We start from the raw sequence: 19,695 nt of genomic DNA, 5'->3' as shown, positions 1-19,695 counted from the left end.
ACTGCTCTGAGGTAGCCGGTGGGAAAACAGTTGTGGAATCATTCTAATGGAGGGAGACTGTCTCTGCAGAAAAAGGGTTTTGTTTTGTGTATCCGTCGACAATCGACCATATATGTGTCACGGCGGCTTAGCGTTTCAACCAAAGATGTGATGGCATTCTGAGTATGAAAGCCAGCTATGTGTCAAAACACAGCAGGCAGTGTGTCACTTTTACACAAACTGGTCAAATCCCGAGGGAGCAAAACTAGCGTTCCTCCGATCTGCAGTCCCCTGATGATTATAATGAGGCTGTCATAATGGCGGGCTATGTAGGAACAAGCATGACATATCAATGCACCCAATGATTTAAAGGGGACCATTATTATATGGTGCCTTGCACCGACAACTGCAAAGTGCTGGGTGGTGAGGAAGTTCAATCATAAGGGATTATGGTTATGACTTTGCACAACATGTACTTGTTGTTGATTGGGACATCTGTGTTGGACCGAGTGCAGATGAGGGAAGCAGATACCATTTACAACAGCAGGGATAAACACACACACACACGCGCACACGCACATGCACACACATACACTAGCAAAGACACACAGAAACACACACACAAGTGCATGCAGAGTTTGCTTTCCGAGGGACCTCCCATCAGGTCCATATTAGTGTGAGGCTGACCACAGTGTTCTGCCAGCCGTGGCCTGTGGAGGGTTTGCTAATTTATTGTGGCGTTGGAATGCACCCCTTGCTTCACTGTTGGACGCTGAGCAACAATGTGTGGTTACAGTCCGACGGCTGGCCTGCTCCGTCCGGACATGGCTTGGTTTGGAATAAGGGCTGGACTTCAATGTGTTGTGTGCTTAACATCACGAGCATGTGGTTGTGGAACAACGGCGATATGTTTGTGCTGAGAGGAAAACAGCCAGACCTGGAACGGTGTGACATAGGGACAGGAGCACCTTTAGGATAAGATCAAATCATCTCGTAGGATTAGGATTATTAGTATTTATTTGATCTTGCTTGGTCTACATCTGCACTATTTAATCCACGTTGGATGCTCTTACAATAATAATAATAATTGATACCTGTTTTTCCTTCAGGAATTAATTAAGTGCCTCTATCTATCAAGTTATCTGTCTTCCTATCAATCTATATGTCTGTCTGTCTGTCTACAGTATGTATCTATCTATCTAGTATTTATTTATTTATATATATATATATATATGAGGACATAAATCCATACAGTGCAGCACGTTAGGGTATACCTTTACATCTACCTCCTTAGAGATCCTCTTAATTAACTGTGTGGGCTATGTGTTCGCGTCCACGTGGGAGTATCAAGGCTCAGCACTGTGGCCTCGCTGTGTTTTGTGCTGCAGATGGAAGAAATGATCATTGACATCAGGAACGTGTTCCTCTCCAACCTGGACGAGCTAACCTGGATGGACGCAGAGACCAAGAAGGCCGCCAAGGAGAAGGTGTTTAACCAATAGCCTCTTGTTCATGTATGCTCTGTCCTATTCTATTTTAAGGGTTATTGCTGAACTCTAAACCCTAGGCTCTATTTATCATGAAGTAAACTGTAATCTTTTACAATCTGAGTTCTGTCCGATGGGAAATCATGTAAAAATGCATGAGGTTGAATTATTTTCCCTTTTCTGCCTCCCCACCAGGCCAGGGCTATTCGCGAGCGGATTGGCTATTCTGACAACATCATGACCGACCAGCACCTCGACAACGAGTACAAAGATGTGAGTGACTTAAAATAGGGGAACATTACAAAATCTCTTTCGTCAGCGATGCCTTTGAGTAAAATAAACCACACGATATAATTCAGCTTTGGCAGAGTAAATTATTCAGCTATCAGACGGATTACTGTGTCAGAGGGGTTAGGTGAGCGGACATGAAAGAGAGAGTCTGTGTGAACCCCTTGGCCCTTGGTGTTGTGGAGATCAGAATGACCTGGTGTGGGGAGATATCGGCGTGCTGATCTCCCCTGTTGTGCGCTGTGTTGTGCTGTGCTGCTTTCAGCTCCACTACAGCGCAGAGGAACACTTCGAAAACATCCTAAAGAACCAGCAGCATTTTCAGAAGAAACGCCTGCGAAAACTCAGAGCCAAAGTCAACAAGGAAGAGTAAGGCTTCTCTCTGGGCGGTCATTTGAAAAACACAACATTAACACACGAGTGGTCGACAAGGATCCAATGTTATTGACCCAAAGATTTCTCTCTTTCTTTTGCACAATAAGTGGGAGAATGGAATCAGTATTTGGCACAGTGAATTTCACATTCTCCCACACACACACCCACTAGCCATATACTGTACACTTCAACCTTGCACTTGTAAAGCAGGGAGGGTATGCTAATATTATACAGTGGTTCCTACTTACTGCGGGCTATTAATAAAATCGTTCATTATGCTTAACATGTAACACACTGCCTTCTCCTCTCTTTGTAGATGGGTGTCCGGGGCAGCCGTTGTCAATGCGTTTTACTCATCCAGCAAAAACCAAATAGGTACTAATCTCCGCACGAACAAACATTACAAACCAGAGTGTATGGACAGAGATTGCATTAGATTTCTTTCAGACAGAAGTGCTGTGAAATGTGACCGAGCCTGACCTTTGCTTGTCCTCTTAAGTGTTCCCAGCCGGCATTCTGCAGCCGCCCATCTTCAGCAAGGGCCAGTCCAAATCTCTCAATTACGGAGCCATCGGCATGGTGATCGGTCATGAGATCACCCACGGCTTTGACGACAATGGTACAGAATACACTTCCCTTCCCTTGACCTTCCCCAGGCTATTTCTGCACTGCTCTGGTCAAAGAGTGTGAACTGAGTTCACACTCTTTGTGGCTATTTCTTTCCAGCTAATGGCTGCACTACAGACGTTTCTCGTGATTCTTTGCCTCTGTAACGTGAACAAGTATCCGTATCATTTGAATCTGCATCCCTCTCCGTATTTCAGCCAGAGCAGAGTCCATTAACAATTTTCATACGCAATATGGGACGGATTTGAGCGAAACCAAAACAATCTTAGCCGAGTCCATTCCAATCATCTTTGTTTCCATAAGGATGTGGTACACTTTGCATTCCAGTTGAAGAAACCAAAATAATTGAGGACATAGTTTGTATTTCTCACTCGTGCGCTCTTTAACCCATTTGTACCGGCTGCTGCGCGGCACAACATTGTATCTAGTAGATACAATGTTGCGCCGCGCAGCAGCCAGTACAAATGGGTTAACCAGCCCGTGTCTTCGTCTGACCGCTGCATTAGGCCGTAACTTCGACAAGGACGGGGACCTGAAGGACTGGTGGACACCAAGCTCCACCCGCAAGTTCCTGGACCTCTCAAAGTGCATGGTGGAGCAGTATGGCAACTTCTCCTGGGACCTGGCCAACGGACTCCACGTAGGTCACTCAAAGGTCCCATATTATACCACCAGGTGCGGGCATGATTAGCCATTACCAGCCGTTTTGAATCACACGTGGGCGTGTCAACCTAGATGTATGATGGATACTGGGTGATAATGTCCACTGGGTAGGCTGGTAGGCTGATCTAACCAGCATACGTCTAGGCGGACACGTCCACTTGTGACGTCACTAAAACACAGGAAGAGGCGGATTTTCAAAACCTTTAAGAAGAGTACTTAGTATTGTGTAGCGTCTTATCCTAGCTATCTTTGTTGTATACGGGGAATGGGTTATAAATTGTTAGCGCTTGGCACTTGGTTCAATGAAAATCCTTACTGTAACGACAGCAATATATTGTTATTTCTCTTTCTTCTGACAAATGTACTTATTGTATCTTACTGTATCTTGTCGCTTCGGCTAAATGGCCCAAATATAAAATGTAAATGTAGTTCCTATTGGATGTGGGGCCGGTTAATTTAGACACGCACTTGAATGCTTGGGGACCGTCAAAGAAAGTTCACACATTAAATGTGTGTCAAAGGTACAGTTTTGTAACAACCTATCAAATAAGTTGGTAGCCGAGCACTCAGCGAGAGGATTCAGCCTTTGTAGCCAAGCATATCTGTCTTCACTTTACTCTTAATGTTTTTGCTATGGAAATATGAACCCCCGTTCTCTCCATTACCATTCAAAAGCTTTTTCTATTTTTAGCTTGTCTATCCTTTCACTTGCCTCCATTTTTTTTCAGGATTCTTCCATTTTGTAGCTCACCTCGGCTCTTAAAGCTTTACGCTGACACATTTCGTATTTTATGATAACATATTGCAGCTAGAAACCGAACTTGAATGCGTCTTTCTTTCTTTCTTTCCAAAAGATAAATGGAAACAACACCCTCGGAGAGAATATTGCTGACAACGGTGGCATACAGCAAGCATATAAGGTAGCAAACAGCGATAACAAATGATAACATTACCTACTATTCTATTAAAAAAATGTTTACTTTCATTTCCTTGTAATATCAGGTGATTATTAGACGATTTCTCTGCAATTCGGAGGATAATTCCCTTTGTTTCGTTGCGACAGGCCTACCAGAACTATGTGATCAGACACGGAGAGGAGCCGTCGCTACCTGGCATAGACCTTTCCAACGACCAACTCTTCTTTCTCAATTTCGCTCAGGTAATGAATGTACCAAAGAACACGAAAGATAGGTTCAGTTAGTAGGCTTATAATGTAACCGGTTACATACCATGTTTATAATATGTATATTTTTTACTTTTACCTCCTTCAGGTTTGGTGTGGAACCCACCGACCCGAGCAGGCTGTGAATTCACTCAAAGTGAACGTTCACAGTCCAGGCAAGTTCAGGTATGTACCCGCTAACAATGAGAACAGGGGGTCGGGTACCCAAACATTTTCCGCACAGGACCTAACCAGTTCATTCTCGTGTATGCCACAGGGTGCTGGGTTCCCTCCAGAACTGCCCAGAGTTTGCCAAAGCCTTTAGCTGCAGGAAGAATAGCTACATGGTTCCGGACAAAATCTGCCATGTCTGGTGATGTCCGGCTGTGCCTCTGGGGGAAAGCAGAGATGCTGCCGGCGGTTGAGGAGAGAGGCCCGCTGCACCTCCTGCTTCTCCCTCCTCCATCTCCCTCCTCCCCCTGACTGAAGAGCACTCACAGTGGGCTAGAGATGTAGACTCTTTCCCCCCTCAGATCTCTGCTGGATGGACCTGCACAGCCAGCCAGTGGTCACGGTGGGGCATGGGGGAGAGCGAGCGGACTGCGCCCCTGGGGACAGCAGAGCGCTGGTTCTCTGGCTCTCTGACTCATCGAATGGGATTCACTCCGTCGGCCTCGTTATACAGTGCTTCTCTCCTCTCAGCGGGGTTTAATCATTCTGTCACAGGTTTGCCAATAGCACAACTCTATCTCTATTTGTATTCTTTTTTGTGATTGTGTCATGTCTTTTCATAACTCAGTGTGAAGGGCTTATTTTTTTTATAGCATATTTATCGATATACGTCCGACCTTTGTTCAGGTAAAAATAAATAGACAACACACACACTTACTCGTGCGGATGTGTCTGACAAAGGGTCCGACGTTAACGTTTTTGATTTTGTCTTTGAATTATAATTGTGTGGAAATGGTCAAATCTATCTGCCATGGGCTGGTGGCCAGTATGTCCTTTTTGACCCAGGTCTGACACAATGGACAGCACTCAAATCTTTAGGTTTGATTCTCACCCTCATATACTCTTAATGTACATCAAGGAGGTTAATCATCAGCTACTTTTGGTAATTATAATTATTTAAAGCAAGGTTGAATATTTAATAACATGTGCATTTATTGACATACTTAATAGACAACATTTACACAATTGCATATCAATCAACAATGTTTTTATTATTAATGCGAAAACGTTTTTTGTGTTTTAAATTCAACAATTTGACCAAGATAAGTAGACACTTTAATTCCTAAATATGTCTTAATCTGTAAATCAGAGATTCAACAGACACTGCACTCATGTGCTCTCTAGGTTTCTCCAAGCTGTGTGTGTGTCTGTGTGTCTGTTTGTCGGTCTGTATGCTGCCATGCATGTACATGTGTGTTGAGATTGTTCTGTGTCAAAAGTTGTAAGCACATGGCAGAAGAACAGTTATGCCTTACAATGTAAGTGGTGCTCTGTGTTTGTGTGTGTGTCGTGTGCGTGCATGTGCCTGTGTGTATGTGTGTTTGTGTGGTCGTTTAAACGTGTGTGTGTGTGTGTGTGTGTGTGTGTGTGATCATTTGTGTCTGTGTGTACGTGCATGTTCTTGTACTGCGCCAATGATTGATTTAAAATGGATCTCCATTAAATCCCATTGATCCAGGATGATGGATTTGGCCAATTTCCCTTACTCAAGCTGCAGTCAAAAAATCGTACCAGAATGTCTAATAAGAGAGTCGGACTCCTTAACCCGCGGCAAACGCCCTTCCTAAAGTTGGAACAGAGAGCACGTACTTGTATGAATGCAACACAAAACGAAGCGAACGGAAGGATTCACCAAGAGCATTTCATCATTTATGTTCCGAATTACAACACAAGCTGTGATAGAAGCACAACAAGTATATAACACTGTTTTTCGTCGCCTATTATGTGTGTAAATGTACACAATTTGAAATGCACATCGAAAGGCTAAACCAATGCTTCAGATTGTATACGAAGACCTCCGTTGACATCTTGGACTGTCATGGTTTATTTTGTTTATTTTCATTCATTAATGTCTTTCTAGCGAATATGTTCATAGGTTTCTCTTTCCCTCACACAATCCACTCATAGAAAAACAGACAGAAATACCTCAGTTGCCTGTATTTAGATACTTTGTAATAATAAAATTGATACTGAGAAACTCAAGGGTTGATTTTTTTTGTACCTAATATTTTACCTAATAAAATAAACATATTAGTTATTGGATTTCTTCCTGGCATTATTTGGTATTCTTCATGTGTTCAAGCAAGTATCATGTTTAATGAATGAGCTTGTGCACATATATATGTGCGTGTGTGTGTGTAGGGGGCGAGAACCAGCTGGTATGATTCTCTGCACTGTATCTGTGTTTCTGTGTCTATATGTTTCTGTTTGTGTGTGTGGTTGGCTGCACATGAGCGTAAGTGTGTCTGTTTGTGTTGGTGCGCAATCTGTTTGTGTGGGTGAATCTATGTGTGTGTCTGTGTGTTTGCTTGAGTGAACATGTGTAAATGTATGTGTGCATGTGTTTGTCTGTGCATGCGTGCATGCCCATGTGTGTGTGTGTGTGTGTGTCTGAGAGGGCATGAATGTGTTTGTGTGCATGCCTGTGTGAGGTTTTTTTGTGCATACATGCATGCTGTGTGTACGTGTGTTTGTGTGTGAGAGAGCATGAGTGTGTTTACGTGCTTGTGTGTGTTTGTGTGTGTGCGTTTGTGTGAGTGTGTGTCTGTTCTCGAGCTGTGTAGGAGTGTTTAGATGCAGTGGAGTCGTAGTTCTTCCCTTCCTATGGCTTTATGGGCATCCCTCCTACAGCTTTTTCATATTATTAGGCGTCAACATTTTCTATGTGAAGAAACAGTGCTCTGTTTGCCATATGCATTAAAGCCTTAAGAGAAGGAACTACATTTGTGAGGCAACTGCTGGCCAATTCATCGCACCACTAAAAAAACAAATAGGCTACTGCAAGTTAATGGTAAAGGACTCTAATGCAGGTTAAAGCCAGAAGACACTAATTCAGGTTAATGGTGGAAGACACTAATGCAGGTTAATGGTAGAAGACACGAATGCAGGTTAACGGTAGAAGACACTAATGCAGGCTAATGGTAGAAGACTCTAATGCAGGCTAATGTTAGAAGACACTAATGATGGTTAAGGATAGAAGACACTAATGCAGGTTAAGGGTAGAAGACACTAATGTAGGTTAAGGGTAGAAGATGCTAATGCAGGTTAATGGTATAAGATAACCAATGCAGGTTAATGGTAGAAGACACTAATGTGGATTAATCGTAGAGGATACTTCATCAGTTACTCCAGTAACAGCCCCCAGGGACTACAGATAAAAAAGTTTTTAAACTAAATCTGGTACATTTATATCTCCGATGCAATGACTATGTTGATTAATGCACACTGTTTTTTATTAAAATAAAAAAATATAAAGGTAAAATGTTTTTATTATTGATTTACATGAAGCTCTTCAGAGATAAAAGTATGTTTAAACTTTGATCATGCACCTTTAAAGTGTATGCCAACAATTTAAGCTAGACTAATGACTGGGACTTTTTATTGCTCCATCCAAGGTGCTGAATGGACAACAGCATTCCCCTTCTTCTGATCATATAATTTAGTCGACACTCTATAATTACATTTTACAGCTGCCCATGTGTGCCCTACAACCATAAAAGCATAAATCTGCATGGTTAGAGCATTGTTGTATTCTTAAAACAACGGCCCGAGGAATCTTCAAAGTAAAATAGTTGAAATGTCTTAAAGGCAGTTTTGACAGAGAAAGTGCCAGTTGAAACACAGTTGAATTAACGCAGGCATTTCCTGTCCATTCACTGCGACGCGAATCACTGAACCCGAGAGTCGTCTCACCCCAGTAAGTTGGCAGCGCTGCCCCTCTCGCCCTGGGTCTCTCTCGCCCCCTGTGTCTCTCACTGGCGGGCATCACGGCTTACATTACAACACCTCAGCACGTTCCCGAGAGGCCCCCAGAAGAGGGCCCCCAGCCAAGGGCCTGTCCTCATCCTGGATCGCAGAAGGGCAACAGCCTGATGTCCCCAGCTAGTGATTGAGTGAGTGGGAACATGTTCAGCAACAGCAAGGGGGGCAGGCCTCAAATCAAAATACGTGGAATGGACTTCAACCAGGACATGTTGAACACATTTTATGCATGTTGAACGGACGCGTTACCGCCTGTTATGTTTGAGTTATGGAGGCAGATTTCAACAATATTTTCTCAGCCTGGTGACTTTTCCCCTCATCTCTCCCGCACCAGAAATGTTTCTTTCTTTTTTATTGCCCCCCCTCGTAATTAACTACTGACTCAGGTTTCCACCAATGTGCCCTTTGGGTGACCCTGATAGTGTGTGCTGTGGTATGTGTGTGTGTATGTGTGTGTGTGTGTGTGTGTGTGTGTGTGTGTGCGTGTGTGTGTGTGTATGGTGTGTGTGTCTGCATACATGTGTGTGTTTTTGCATGTCAGTGGGTGGACCATATACTCTAAGCCCCCCCCATCGCAAGATCAGTATGTGTGTGACAGCTATTGGTGTTTGATATGTCAGAGGATATGTATGAAAAGAAAAACACACACCTCATGTATCACACACACACCAACAAACTCACACAGATAAAGACAAACAAACCTGGTTGAACTACACAATGTATGTACCTTAGACACTACATGAGCAAATAGATAAGTAGATTTGTGCATTCACATCAAGAGGAAGGCTTAATCTGGATTCACAACTTGTACCAATTAGCTAACTATGTTTTTACGATCATAAACAAAGGGTGAAAAGAGACGTTACATTCCATTTCATTTAGCTAACTATGTTTTTACCATCATAAACAAAGGGTGAAGAGAGACGTTACATTCCTTTTCATTTCCTACAGCTGGAAGTTAGGACGCCATTCACCCCGCAGAGCAAAAGCTACTTCTGAACATGTATTTTCAACAGAATACATTACATTTACATTTACATTTAGAGCATTTAGCCGACACTTTTATCCAAAGCGACTTAGAATAAGTCCATTTGTCAGAAGAAGAGAAAAAATATATCGCCGTCGGTACAGTAAGGATGTTCATAAAACCAAGTGCTAAGTACTAACAATTGTTATGTAAACCCATTCCTTGTACACAAAAAAAGAGCTAAGATAAGTGCCAGTACATGATCTACCTGCCACAGAGATTGGCAATGCATATTGTCTAAAAAAAAATCTATATCTAAAGTAATGACTCAAATAATGTCAACAATCTATTTGGGGATTACAATATAGGGGAATTAAAACAATGACTAGAGAATTGCATTTTCGATGTTGTTATAACATTTAATCTTGGCTTTGGCAAACAGTATCTACATAATTAAAATACAGGCTGCATACATTTACTGAAATGAGGATTCCTACAACTCCATGGTATTCCAAATGCCACCACTGCTACTGTTCTCACCTCTCCTGTCCTCATTTGATTGGCTACAGGGAGACAGGCAGCTTAAAGCACACTGCAAGTCACACACACGCACGCACGCACGCACGCGCGCGCACACACACACACACACACGCACACACACACACACACACACACACACGCATTCTGCAACTTGCTGAGTATTGCTTTGTTTGTGTCAGGTCGTCGACTTCAATAAAGCCGAAGTCTGAAATGCATCCCTGATTGAGTGTCCGTGTGCGTGTTGCGTTAACACATCCATTGCTGTATGTAAAACAGCGACATCATCTGGATGCTAAGGGACGGTGCAAGTGCATTTGGACTGTTGTCAGTTGGATATGACTAAATTAAAACAATAGCATGAAAGGATTAGTTTCTGTCAAGAATCTTCATGATTGGATGTTATTGAGGTTAGTTGGCTGCTTCTGCCTAGTTTAAACCAATGGTACAATTCCTGGATTCCACTTTTACCAGTGTAACTAACCTCCATAACTAATCCTTCCATCTCCCGCCTGCAACCCCGTCCCAGCTGCAGGTGCGCTCATACATTGGCGGTCAGTCCCAACAGGATTGACATGTCTCCCTTAGGAAGCTGCTGGCTGAAGGGATAGAGATGGCCTGTATCTGTGAGGGCCACAACTTGGGAACCAGAACCTGGGTTCTGATTGGAGCACCTGGAACCTGCTGCGTTACTGTGTGTGGGTGTCTGTTGGTGTGTTTCAGTGTGTGTGAGTGTGTATGTATGTAGTTGTGTGTCTATGTGTGTGCATGTTTACATGTATTTGTGTGAGTGTACATGTATGTGTGTGTGTGTGTGTGCGTGTGTTCGTGTGTGTGTGTGTATATGTATATAGTATGTGTATGTTTGTGTGCGTTCGTGCGTGTGTGTGTGTGTGTGTGTGTGCGTGCGGTGTGTGTTACTGTGTGTGATACTGCGTGTGTATGCGTGTGCGTGTGTGTGTGTGTGTGTGTGTGTGTTTGGGTGTGTGTGTGTGTGTGTATCGGGATGGAACATCTGTTGTCTTGGGGAATGTCAGCCAGTGGACATTCTCAAAAGCGCCCAAGCATTCCGGCAGGGAGGAAGGAACGGTGGGCTAGTCGACACGTGATCGGAATTATGGAAGCAGAGAACGAAGTCAGCGCCCGGGGCCTCTCGGCACGATGCCATGTGGATTACCTGACTAATGACCCATTAAAGGTGGGGAACCCCTCCCCCTTTCTCATTATCAACCTTGTTAGTGTGAATTTGGCATAGGAATGGAAACACTGACGAAATACTTTGATCTACTTTGGAGGGGGGGCCGTTTTATATTAAGCCAGCAGCTCGAGTTGAATAAACACACAAAGGATATTACCTGCTCTAAAACCCTGCACTCCATACTTCTCAGAATACGTCAAAAGAAGTGTGCTTATTTTTGCAGTTAGTGTGTGTGTGTTTTTACGTACGAACCGGTGTTTCTTAAGTGTTACTGTATATTTGTTTTATGATGGTGTTTTGTGTTTGGTGTGTGTGAGTGTGTGTGCGTGTGTAAGCAAACGCTTATGTTTTTTTGTGTGCGTGGGTATTTTTTTTGTTTTTAGTTGTGTATACAGTCGTTTTTATGTTCATACTACTAAAACCTAAGGCCCTACAGGGGGCTTGCTGTGGAAAAATAGTTTTCTGTTAAGTAATGCATTATAAATGTGTCACATTTCCAATCATATTTAGAGCTTGAATCTGCAAAGAACTTTAAGACGCTGTCTGGCAGCAATCAACGCAGAAGTGTAATTGTCGGTGTTAAGAAAGATGCTCTTATAAAGATTTTGTTAAAAAGTCGATGCAGTCGTAATCATGGATATTCAGTGTAATGATTTTTTTTTCTGTTGTGGTATATCATTTTCAACATTTATGAATGCTAAACTATATCCTTTCCCTTCCAATATGAGAGCATATACAGTATGAACTGCACACACCCTGGTATGGAGAGCATATAACAAATAAAATATCTAGGCTTCTTTCATCACAGGCAGAGCCATGTTTTCTATTAGGCCTGTTCGAAGCACAAGCTTTGCACTTTTTATATGAAAAGAAAAAAATATTTACAATGGTCATTTAGCATACACTTTATTTCAAAGCAAGTTTCAGGCTTTTCCTTAAGATACACGCTATAAAGCAGGCGGGGGGGGGGTTGTTGTATTTCAAGGGAGTCAAAAACATAAACCGCCAGACCATTCCACCCAACCAACGCACAAGCCAACATTCAGATAGGCCAACACACTGGAACATTGTCGGTTTTATTTCAAACAGCGTTCAACAAAAATCAGACTGCATTTACTTGAAACCCATATTGCAATTGATTTTTTTTTTTCTGCAAAACTAAGGACAAATGAGAGGAATGCAACTCAGCCCATAAGCCATCCCCGGCTTCAGCAGAATTGAAAATAACTCACGGATAAATTCTGGCTGGTGTGTGTTAGGTGTGGGTTAGGGTGATGTAAACAGCTGAGTGCGCTGGCCACAGTGCACTCATTGAATTTCATCCCTTAAAGGATGACAGTTATAAGTTATATATTGACGCGTACGGCTGCTGATAGGAACTTGGCCATCTTACTTGTCTTTGTACACGCTAGAGCTTTTTGTGCTAGGCTCCTGCTTCTTGTGGCTGGTACGGCGCAACATCTCCCTGCTGCTGATGAGCTCGATTCATGCTGTGTTTCGAACTATCCCCAGCTGTCGTCAGGGTCTGTACTAAATCGCCTACCGTACGCGTTCACCAAACTACACAGCGTGCACACATGTCTAGTTTTTAGGGATCAAGTGGGATACAATTCCTATCAAAATCCCCGTTCTCTGTGGATCAGGTCCCAGATGTGTGAGGTTCCTGGAGTTCTGTCGGAATGCGCCCCCTCGGGGGATGATGCACAGCTGGGGCTGACTGCTCAGCGCTCGCTGGAGGGTCCTGGAACTCAAGCCAGCTCCATCCATCTCTGTCCAAAACCCAAGGTCAATGTCACATTCATCTCAAGCTAATCATGGATATTGACACACACACACACACACACACACACAAACACATTCGTGTCTGTAGAGCAAAGAAAACCGGGAAGCAGGCATTCCTATCTTCAGAAAATGTACAAGGAATGAAAAGGAAAATAAGTGGTTGCCATTTTTCTTGCAAACAATATATGATTAAAATGACCTTTTTTAAGAGGGAGAAGTACTGCGAGACCCGACAGTAAAGCTAAAGCGTCACCTTCATACTCAAGCGGAGGGCAAAACAAAACTAGGAACGGGAGGCCGAACAGTTAAAAGTAAAAAGGCATACTATGCCTCTCATGCAATCACTGCAAATCACAGCAAAAACGACTTTTACTACCTCAGGCCCGAGGGTCCAAATAAAGTCTGAAATCAAAGGACAGATCTTAAGAGAGATCAGGTGGGGAGGGCGGAGGGCCCAGGAAGGGGAAGGAGGAGAGGACACGAGGAGGACCAAGAAGGAACACTCAAGGTATAATTGGATGAACACTCACTGATTAAATAAGGGACATGACAGGGTACTCCTGGAAATGACAGCTCTCTCCCTCTTCATTCTTTAACCCTTCTCTCATCTTTAATAGGGCTCTCTAATCCATACGCCCTACTCAGCAGGGCATACACACACACACACACACACACCCCCCCACCACACACACACACACACGCGCACACACACACACACACACACACACACACACACACACACACACACACATATACAAGCATGTTTTAGTCAATCTCGTTTGGAGTGGGTTTTATATGATATGAAAAGGAGGGTCAAAGTGACTGTTTGATTCATCTAAATACATGGCGTCTACACAGAAATATCCATAATCTTTTGTGATGTTGAGAACTTTTGGTGAAATTATTGGTTGTTCTGGCTTGGTTGCACTTTAATAACATATCAAATTAATTATTTATGAAATAATTGCAGCTGACATAAACATCGAAAGGAAAATCATAATTGCATCATCTATTTTGAAAAAGATTGTCCCCAGCAATCTAAATTAGTCCTCTTGGGTTTTACTCAATTGCTTTGTGTACCTTAAATTGCTCTCTTGCAATGTGCTCAACGCAAAAAAAAAACAAAGTCATCTTCCTCACAGTTTTTTTCAGAGGACAAATCCCCTCCCATGCGGCTGTTATCCAAAGGAAACATTTTCGCTATATCAGAGGGCAGTTCTTCTTTCTGCTTTCCTCTGTGGTAGGAAATGTCTCGCTGCCACACATACCGCCAATCCAGGGGGCAAAGTGGGTCTCTTTTCTTAACTCAAAGTTTTTCATTGCTGTCGATTGTTATGCATATGTTTATGCTCCGACCAGGATATAGAAAACAGTACTCAAACCTTGAACCTCAAAAAGTCTTAGTATTACAAATGTTTTGGTTATTTTTCTATGAGTCAATAATCGGAATGTCTTATTTCCTATCAAGGGGACAAGACTGTTTGATGCAGATGCATCCTGAAATGTTAACCCTTTGTACTGATCGTGTCTGCCTGCCTCTCTACCATCCTCTCTCTTGTTGTTCCCTGAGGTGCCCTCTTCCCTCCAGTAATGTGTGTCTGCTCCTGGCTTTGGTTTCTCTGGGGCCTCCATGGGTTGGTCACAGGAGAAGGGGGGCCCTGCGAGCTTATGGCGGGGCCCGTCTCAGGAAGTGTTTATCAGAAAGGAGATATAGTGGTCGGAGGTCTGTTTCCTGTGCATGTGAGGGCACCACAGCCTGAGACGGACTTCCGAGATGTCCGGGTAAACGGAACGTGTTCTCTGTAAGTGGAAACCTTAAGATCCAAATCAAGGTTGAAAAAGTCACACGTTTCCTTGCATAATCTTCGCACCACACTTTTCCCTGTTTCTTTGCGTTCATCACTATTGTCAGACATTTACAGGGCTATGTCTCTTATTATTTCCGTTCCAAGTGTCCTTTTGTCCTTTCCTGTCTACAGGTTTAACCAGCGGGCATACCGCTGGCTGCGCACCATGGTTTTTGCCGTGGAGGAGATTAACAGTGACCCTCACCTCCTGCCCAACCTGACGCTGGGCTACCTGGCAGCAGACACCTGCCTGGCTGAGAGCACCACGCTCTCCACAGCCTTGACCATGGTGACCGGCCTTCAGGTTTCTAGAGCTGGCGACGGATGCCAATCTGCCCCTGCTGTCCCAGTTATCATTGGGGATGCGAGGTCCTCCTCCTCCATGGTTATTGCAGACACTCTCGGGGTGTTTGATGTACCAATGGTAACGGGAACTATGATAACATAATCACACTGAGGAGTTTTCTAATAAGTAGTAAAATCCGATAATCTCAATGGTGAATCCTTGCTCTGCTTCTGTTGTTTTCCCTCAGGTGAGCTACTTGGCTTCTTGTGTGTGCTTAAGTAATAGTCTGAAGTACCCGCGCTTCTTTCGCACAATGCCCAGCGATGCCTTGCAAGCCCGGGCAATGGCCAAGTTGTTGCAACTGTTAGGCTGGTCCTGGGTGGGCCTTGTCTCTGCAGACGATGATTATGGCAGGTTTGCCATTCAGATACTAACGGAGGAGCTCAGGGGAACTGGAGTATGTGTCGCCTACCACAGAGAGGTTCCAAGGGTAAAGGCCTGCTGCTGTTCTCTCTGTCAGTTACTATAGCCTTAATTTACCACTGAGTCCAAGCTTAGAGCCCCTATACGTGTGACTCAAACCAAACCCCTCTGACTCCTGATGTTTTATGTCCAAGGGGTACGGAAAAGAGGAAATGAGAGAAATGGTTGAGACTATCAAGAAGTCCTCTGCAAAAGTGGTGGTGACCTTTATCATTGATCAGGATGCCAAGGTAAATGCATACTACATGTAGATACAGTATTATGTTTGTTTAGAGAAGTAGTACACTACACTAGTACACACACACAAATTAGTTGCATGGACACAATAACGAGCACAACATGTCCCTTTCTCTCTGTCTTCAGGCCTTGCTGGAAGAGGTGGTTCGCCAGAAAATAACTGATAAACAGTGGCTCGCTAATGACGCCTGGGTCACGTACGCTACCCTGTCTGTTCCTCAAAACATACCCTCCTTAGCCGGAACCCTGGGGTTTGCCCTGCGTAAGGCGGACATCCCTAACCTAGGGTATTTTCTGACTCAAATACACCCTGCTACATTGTCTCTCGACCCTGACCCGTTCAAGCAACAGCTGTGGGAGGCGGTGTTTGGATGCTCACTGAGCGTTACATTTGGTACTTCAGAAAAACCCTGTTTGGGTTCTGAAAAGATAGGTACGCTCAAGCAATTGTAAGAAAGAAGATTGTGCAGAATTGTTCATTTTTCTCCAACTCTGCCCGTGTTTCTTTTACATATATTGTATAATCTTTACTTAGCTGTGGGGGAGAGTACGTATGCAGATGTGTCCCAGCTCAGAGCCACCTACAAAGTCTATAAGGCTGTGTATGCTATTGCCCATGCTATCCAGGATATGCTGGCCTGTTCGCCTGGAAGAGGTCTCTTAGTTAATGGCCAGTGTCCGGATGTCAAAAAGCTACGCCCCTATGAGGTACCTCAAGTTTTAAATGTTAGAATGAACATGTTAGAAACATGTGCATTCATTGTTTTGGATGTAACATTTACCTTACCACTTAAAGGACAGTATCATATGTATCATATGCTTTGTCCTAAATATTTGGCCTGTTAAGCCCTTTGAGACTGTAATGGTGATTAAGGGCTATACAAATAAAATTGAATTGAATTCAAACAGAACTGAAATTATGAAAGTGAAATTCTTTGTCAGCTTTCTCTCTATCTACGAAGGGTAAACTTCACCACATCATTGGGGGAGCAGTTATACTTTGATGAAAACGGAGACCCGCCTGCCTCATACGACATTTTGAACTGGCACGTGACACAACAGGGAAAGGTGGAGTTTGTCAACGTCGGACATTTTTTGTCCTCAGAAGGCTCGGGTGGTCAGTTTCACATCGACATGGGTAGGGTTATCTGGGGTGGAGGACAGGGAGGCAAGGTGTGTGCGCTGACGTTTTTTACTCTTGTTAATAGCTGATTCGAAAACATCAGAAGGTAAATGTACATAGTGTAATTTGACGAGAGACTGTCCTTTTTCACAATGTAGGTACCTGTCTCTATATGCAGCACACCTTGTCCTGCTGGTACAAGAAAGGCTGTGCAGAAAGGCCGACCAGAGTGCTGCTTTGACTGTGTGCGGTGTCCCGGGGGGGAAATCAGTAATGAAACAGGTACTGCAGAGATACAACCCACACAGTACTGCTTTGACAATCTCCCCTCTTTCATGACGCTTCATCATGTATAATTGTACCTTCTACCTCTCCCCCACCTCTAGGATCAACCGACTGCTTTAGGTGTCGCGAGAGATTTTGGTCCAATTCAGATCGTACAGACTGCCTGCCCCAGCAGGTTGACTTCCTATCCCATAATGATATTATGGGTATAATCCTCTCAATCATTTCTGTTGCTGGGGCAGCACTGTCTGCAGCCACTTTCACTACCTTCTTCTATTTCCGCCACACGCCATTAGTAAGGAGTGAACTGTTCATAAATGCTTCCTTACAATACTATTAACAAATCTATATTTTACAGAAATGTAATCTCATCAAAGGGATGCATACAACAAGGTAACGCACCTTACAATAATACACCTGTGTCCTTCCTGAGGTACGAGCCAACAACTCTGAAGTCAGCTTCATGCTCCTGGTGTCACTGAAGCTGTGCTTCCTGTGCGCACTGGCCTTCATCGGACGCCCCGTGGCATGGTCCTGTGCCCTGAGACACACCCTGTTTGGGATCAGCTTTGTGCTGTGCATCTCCTGCCTGCTCAGCCGTACGGTGGTGGTCCTGGTGGCCTTTCGCTCCACCCTACCTGGGGAAAGCCTCATGCGTTTCTTTGGTCCTGCGCAACAAAGACTCGGCATCTCAATTTGCACCCTGGTTCAGGTAAATCAGGCCAGCGTTTGTTCATATAGATCTACGTGATGCAACACCTTTTCTTAACCATTGTCGTCGTGACCCTCTCCAGTCTTCTTCCAATTCCTAACCGATAGGTATTGATATGTGTACTGTGGCTGGTCCTGGCCCCACCACATCCCGCAGAGAGAGGTGTTCGGGAGAATCGAGGACCCAAGATAGTCCTTGAGTGTGACGTGGGCTCTGTGGTGGGCTTTGGTCTTGTGCTGGGATACATAGGCTTCCTGGCCTGCCTGTGTCTCCTACTGGCTTTCCTGGCTAGGAAACTACCTGACAACTTCAATGAGGCCAAGCTCATCACCTTCAGCATGCTGATCTTCTGTGCTGTCTGGGTGGCCTTCGTCCCAGCCTACATCAGCTCTCCAGGGAAGTACACTGTGGCTGTGGAGATCTTTGCCATCCTGGCTTCTAGTTATGGCCTGCTGCTGTGCATCTTTGCCCCCAAGTGCTTTATCCTCCTTCTAAGGCCTGAGAGAAACACCAAGAAACAGCTGATGGCCAGATGAATACCAAAAGAGAAACATGAAACTGATTTTAAATAACATTTACAAATTGTATCACAAAAAACTCATGGTAACGTTTAGGGTTGGGTTATGGTTTACACTTGATTAAACTAATATGTTGCATGTATTTTAACTTCATGTTACTTTCCAAGATTTGTGTTAATACATAAAATAATGAACAAGTGAGTAGTGTTGTTTAAGCACTAGAACAACTTTTAAGTCATAAGTTCATCCCAAAGATTTGATTTCCCATATGGGATAAATAAAGGACAATGGTTGTTAATCCTATTGTTTCTCATGTATACTGGAAATGTTCTTAAGAAAGTTATTGCATGACTAAAATATAATTTACACTGTAAGCATCTCTGCTTATTTTCATTATTTTTATTTTTGCAGAATGAGATTAGTTTCCCCTTGTGTCAATTGCCAATAGGACCACTGATCTGTTGAACACAAATACAAATGAAGCTGTATCATCTTTGTTAAAGAAGTAGAAATATGTACATACAATTAAACCATTTACATTTCGGGCATTTAGCAGACGCTTTTATCCAAAGCAGCTTACAATTAGTACATTTCCCAGAAGAAGGAAAAACAATATGTCGCTGTCGGTACAGTAATCCCAAATATATTAATACATTTAAAGTTGACCACAGGCATGAGGCCAAAAAGAACAGTCCAGTGGAAATTGGATCTTGGGGGATATGTTGGTGATTCCAGGACTTTTATCACCTCCACCATACTCACATTGGATAGATATGTTTTCCCATGAATGTAATGCATTTTTTATTAAAATGAGATTTTTGGACATCTTAACGTTGTCCACAAAAGGCAGGTATTGTACTGTTCCAATACCACAAAATACATTGAATTTAGGTAATTTCAACAAATATCACGAAATGGAAGGGGATACAAGATGAACTTTTCACCTGGTTGTAATAAAGGCAAGTTTCTATGCTCAGAATATAAACAAAGCTTTTCTTCTTAGTAGACAAATAACCAATCCTGCAGTACCTTTCACAGAATTGCTTGGAGAATACAATCATAGGCCTTAACTATAAAACAGATATAGACCAAATATTCAAGGGCATATACATATACAGCAAAATAAGCTGCTTGAGAATCAATATC

General features: G+C 43.4%; 2 protein-coding genes across 2 annotated transcripts in view; both read left to right on the top strand.

Annotated features, from left to right (window-relative positions):
* LOC307073491 (neprilysin-like) overlaps window positions 1-4,976 on the top strand; it is a 29,285-nt gene extending 24,309 nt beyond the window's left edge. The window contains exons 14-23 of the mRNA XM_079733352.1: window positions 1,368-1,466; window positions 1,662-1,739; window positions 2,020-2,123; window positions 2,446-2,504; window positions 2,629-2,748; window positions 3,263-3,396; window positions 4,274-4,339; window positions 4,483-4,578; window positions 4,691-4,767; window positions 4,859-4,976. Of these exons, the coding sequence (XP_079589478.1) occupies window positions 1,368-1,466; window positions 1,662-1,739; window positions 2,020-2,123; window positions 2,446-2,504; window positions 2,629-2,748; window positions 3,263-3,396; window positions 4,274-4,339; window positions 4,483-4,578; window positions 4,691-4,767; window positions 4,859-4,958 (933 nt within the window). The 3' untranslated portion in view covers window positions 4,959-4,976. The remainder of the gene's footprint in view (window positions 1-1,367; window positions 1,467-1,661; window positions 1,740-2,019; window positions 2,124-2,445; window positions 2,505-2,628; window positions 2,749-3,262; window positions 3,397-4,273; window positions 4,340-4,482; window positions 4,579-4,690; window positions 4,768-4,858) is intronic.
* A 7,950-nt stretch (window positions 4,977-12,926) lies between these two features.
* LOC307073219 (extracellular calcium-sensing receptor-like) lies at window positions 12,927-18,567 on the top strand (the record flags this gene model as incomplete). The annotated part of the gene is made up of 12 exons (XM_079732922.1): window positions 12,927-13,014; window positions 14,704-14,860; window positions 15,038-15,329; window positions 15,439-15,681; window positions 15,809-15,904; window positions 16,038-16,173; window positions 16,447-16,619; window positions 16,854-17,084; window positions 17,193-17,316; window positions 17,421-17,614; window positions 17,753-18,031; window positions 18,139-18,567. The coding sequence occupies 12 exons, from the start codon at window positions 12,927-12,929 to the stop codon at window positions 18,565-18,567; spliced, it is 2,442 nt and encodes an 813-aa protein (XP_079589048.1).
* Window positions 18,568-19,695: the final 1,128 nt, after the last annotated feature.

This window comes from Pollachius pollachius (genome assembly GCF_949987615.1).
Source record: "Pollachius pollachius genome assembly, chromosome: 3".
NCBI classification, from domain to species: Eukaryota; Metazoa; Chordata; class Actinopteri; order Gadiformes; family Gadidae; genus Pollachius; species Pollachius pollachius.
Note: the sequence above shows the minus strand (reverse complement) of the source record. Positions and strands in the feature narration are given on the sequence as shown.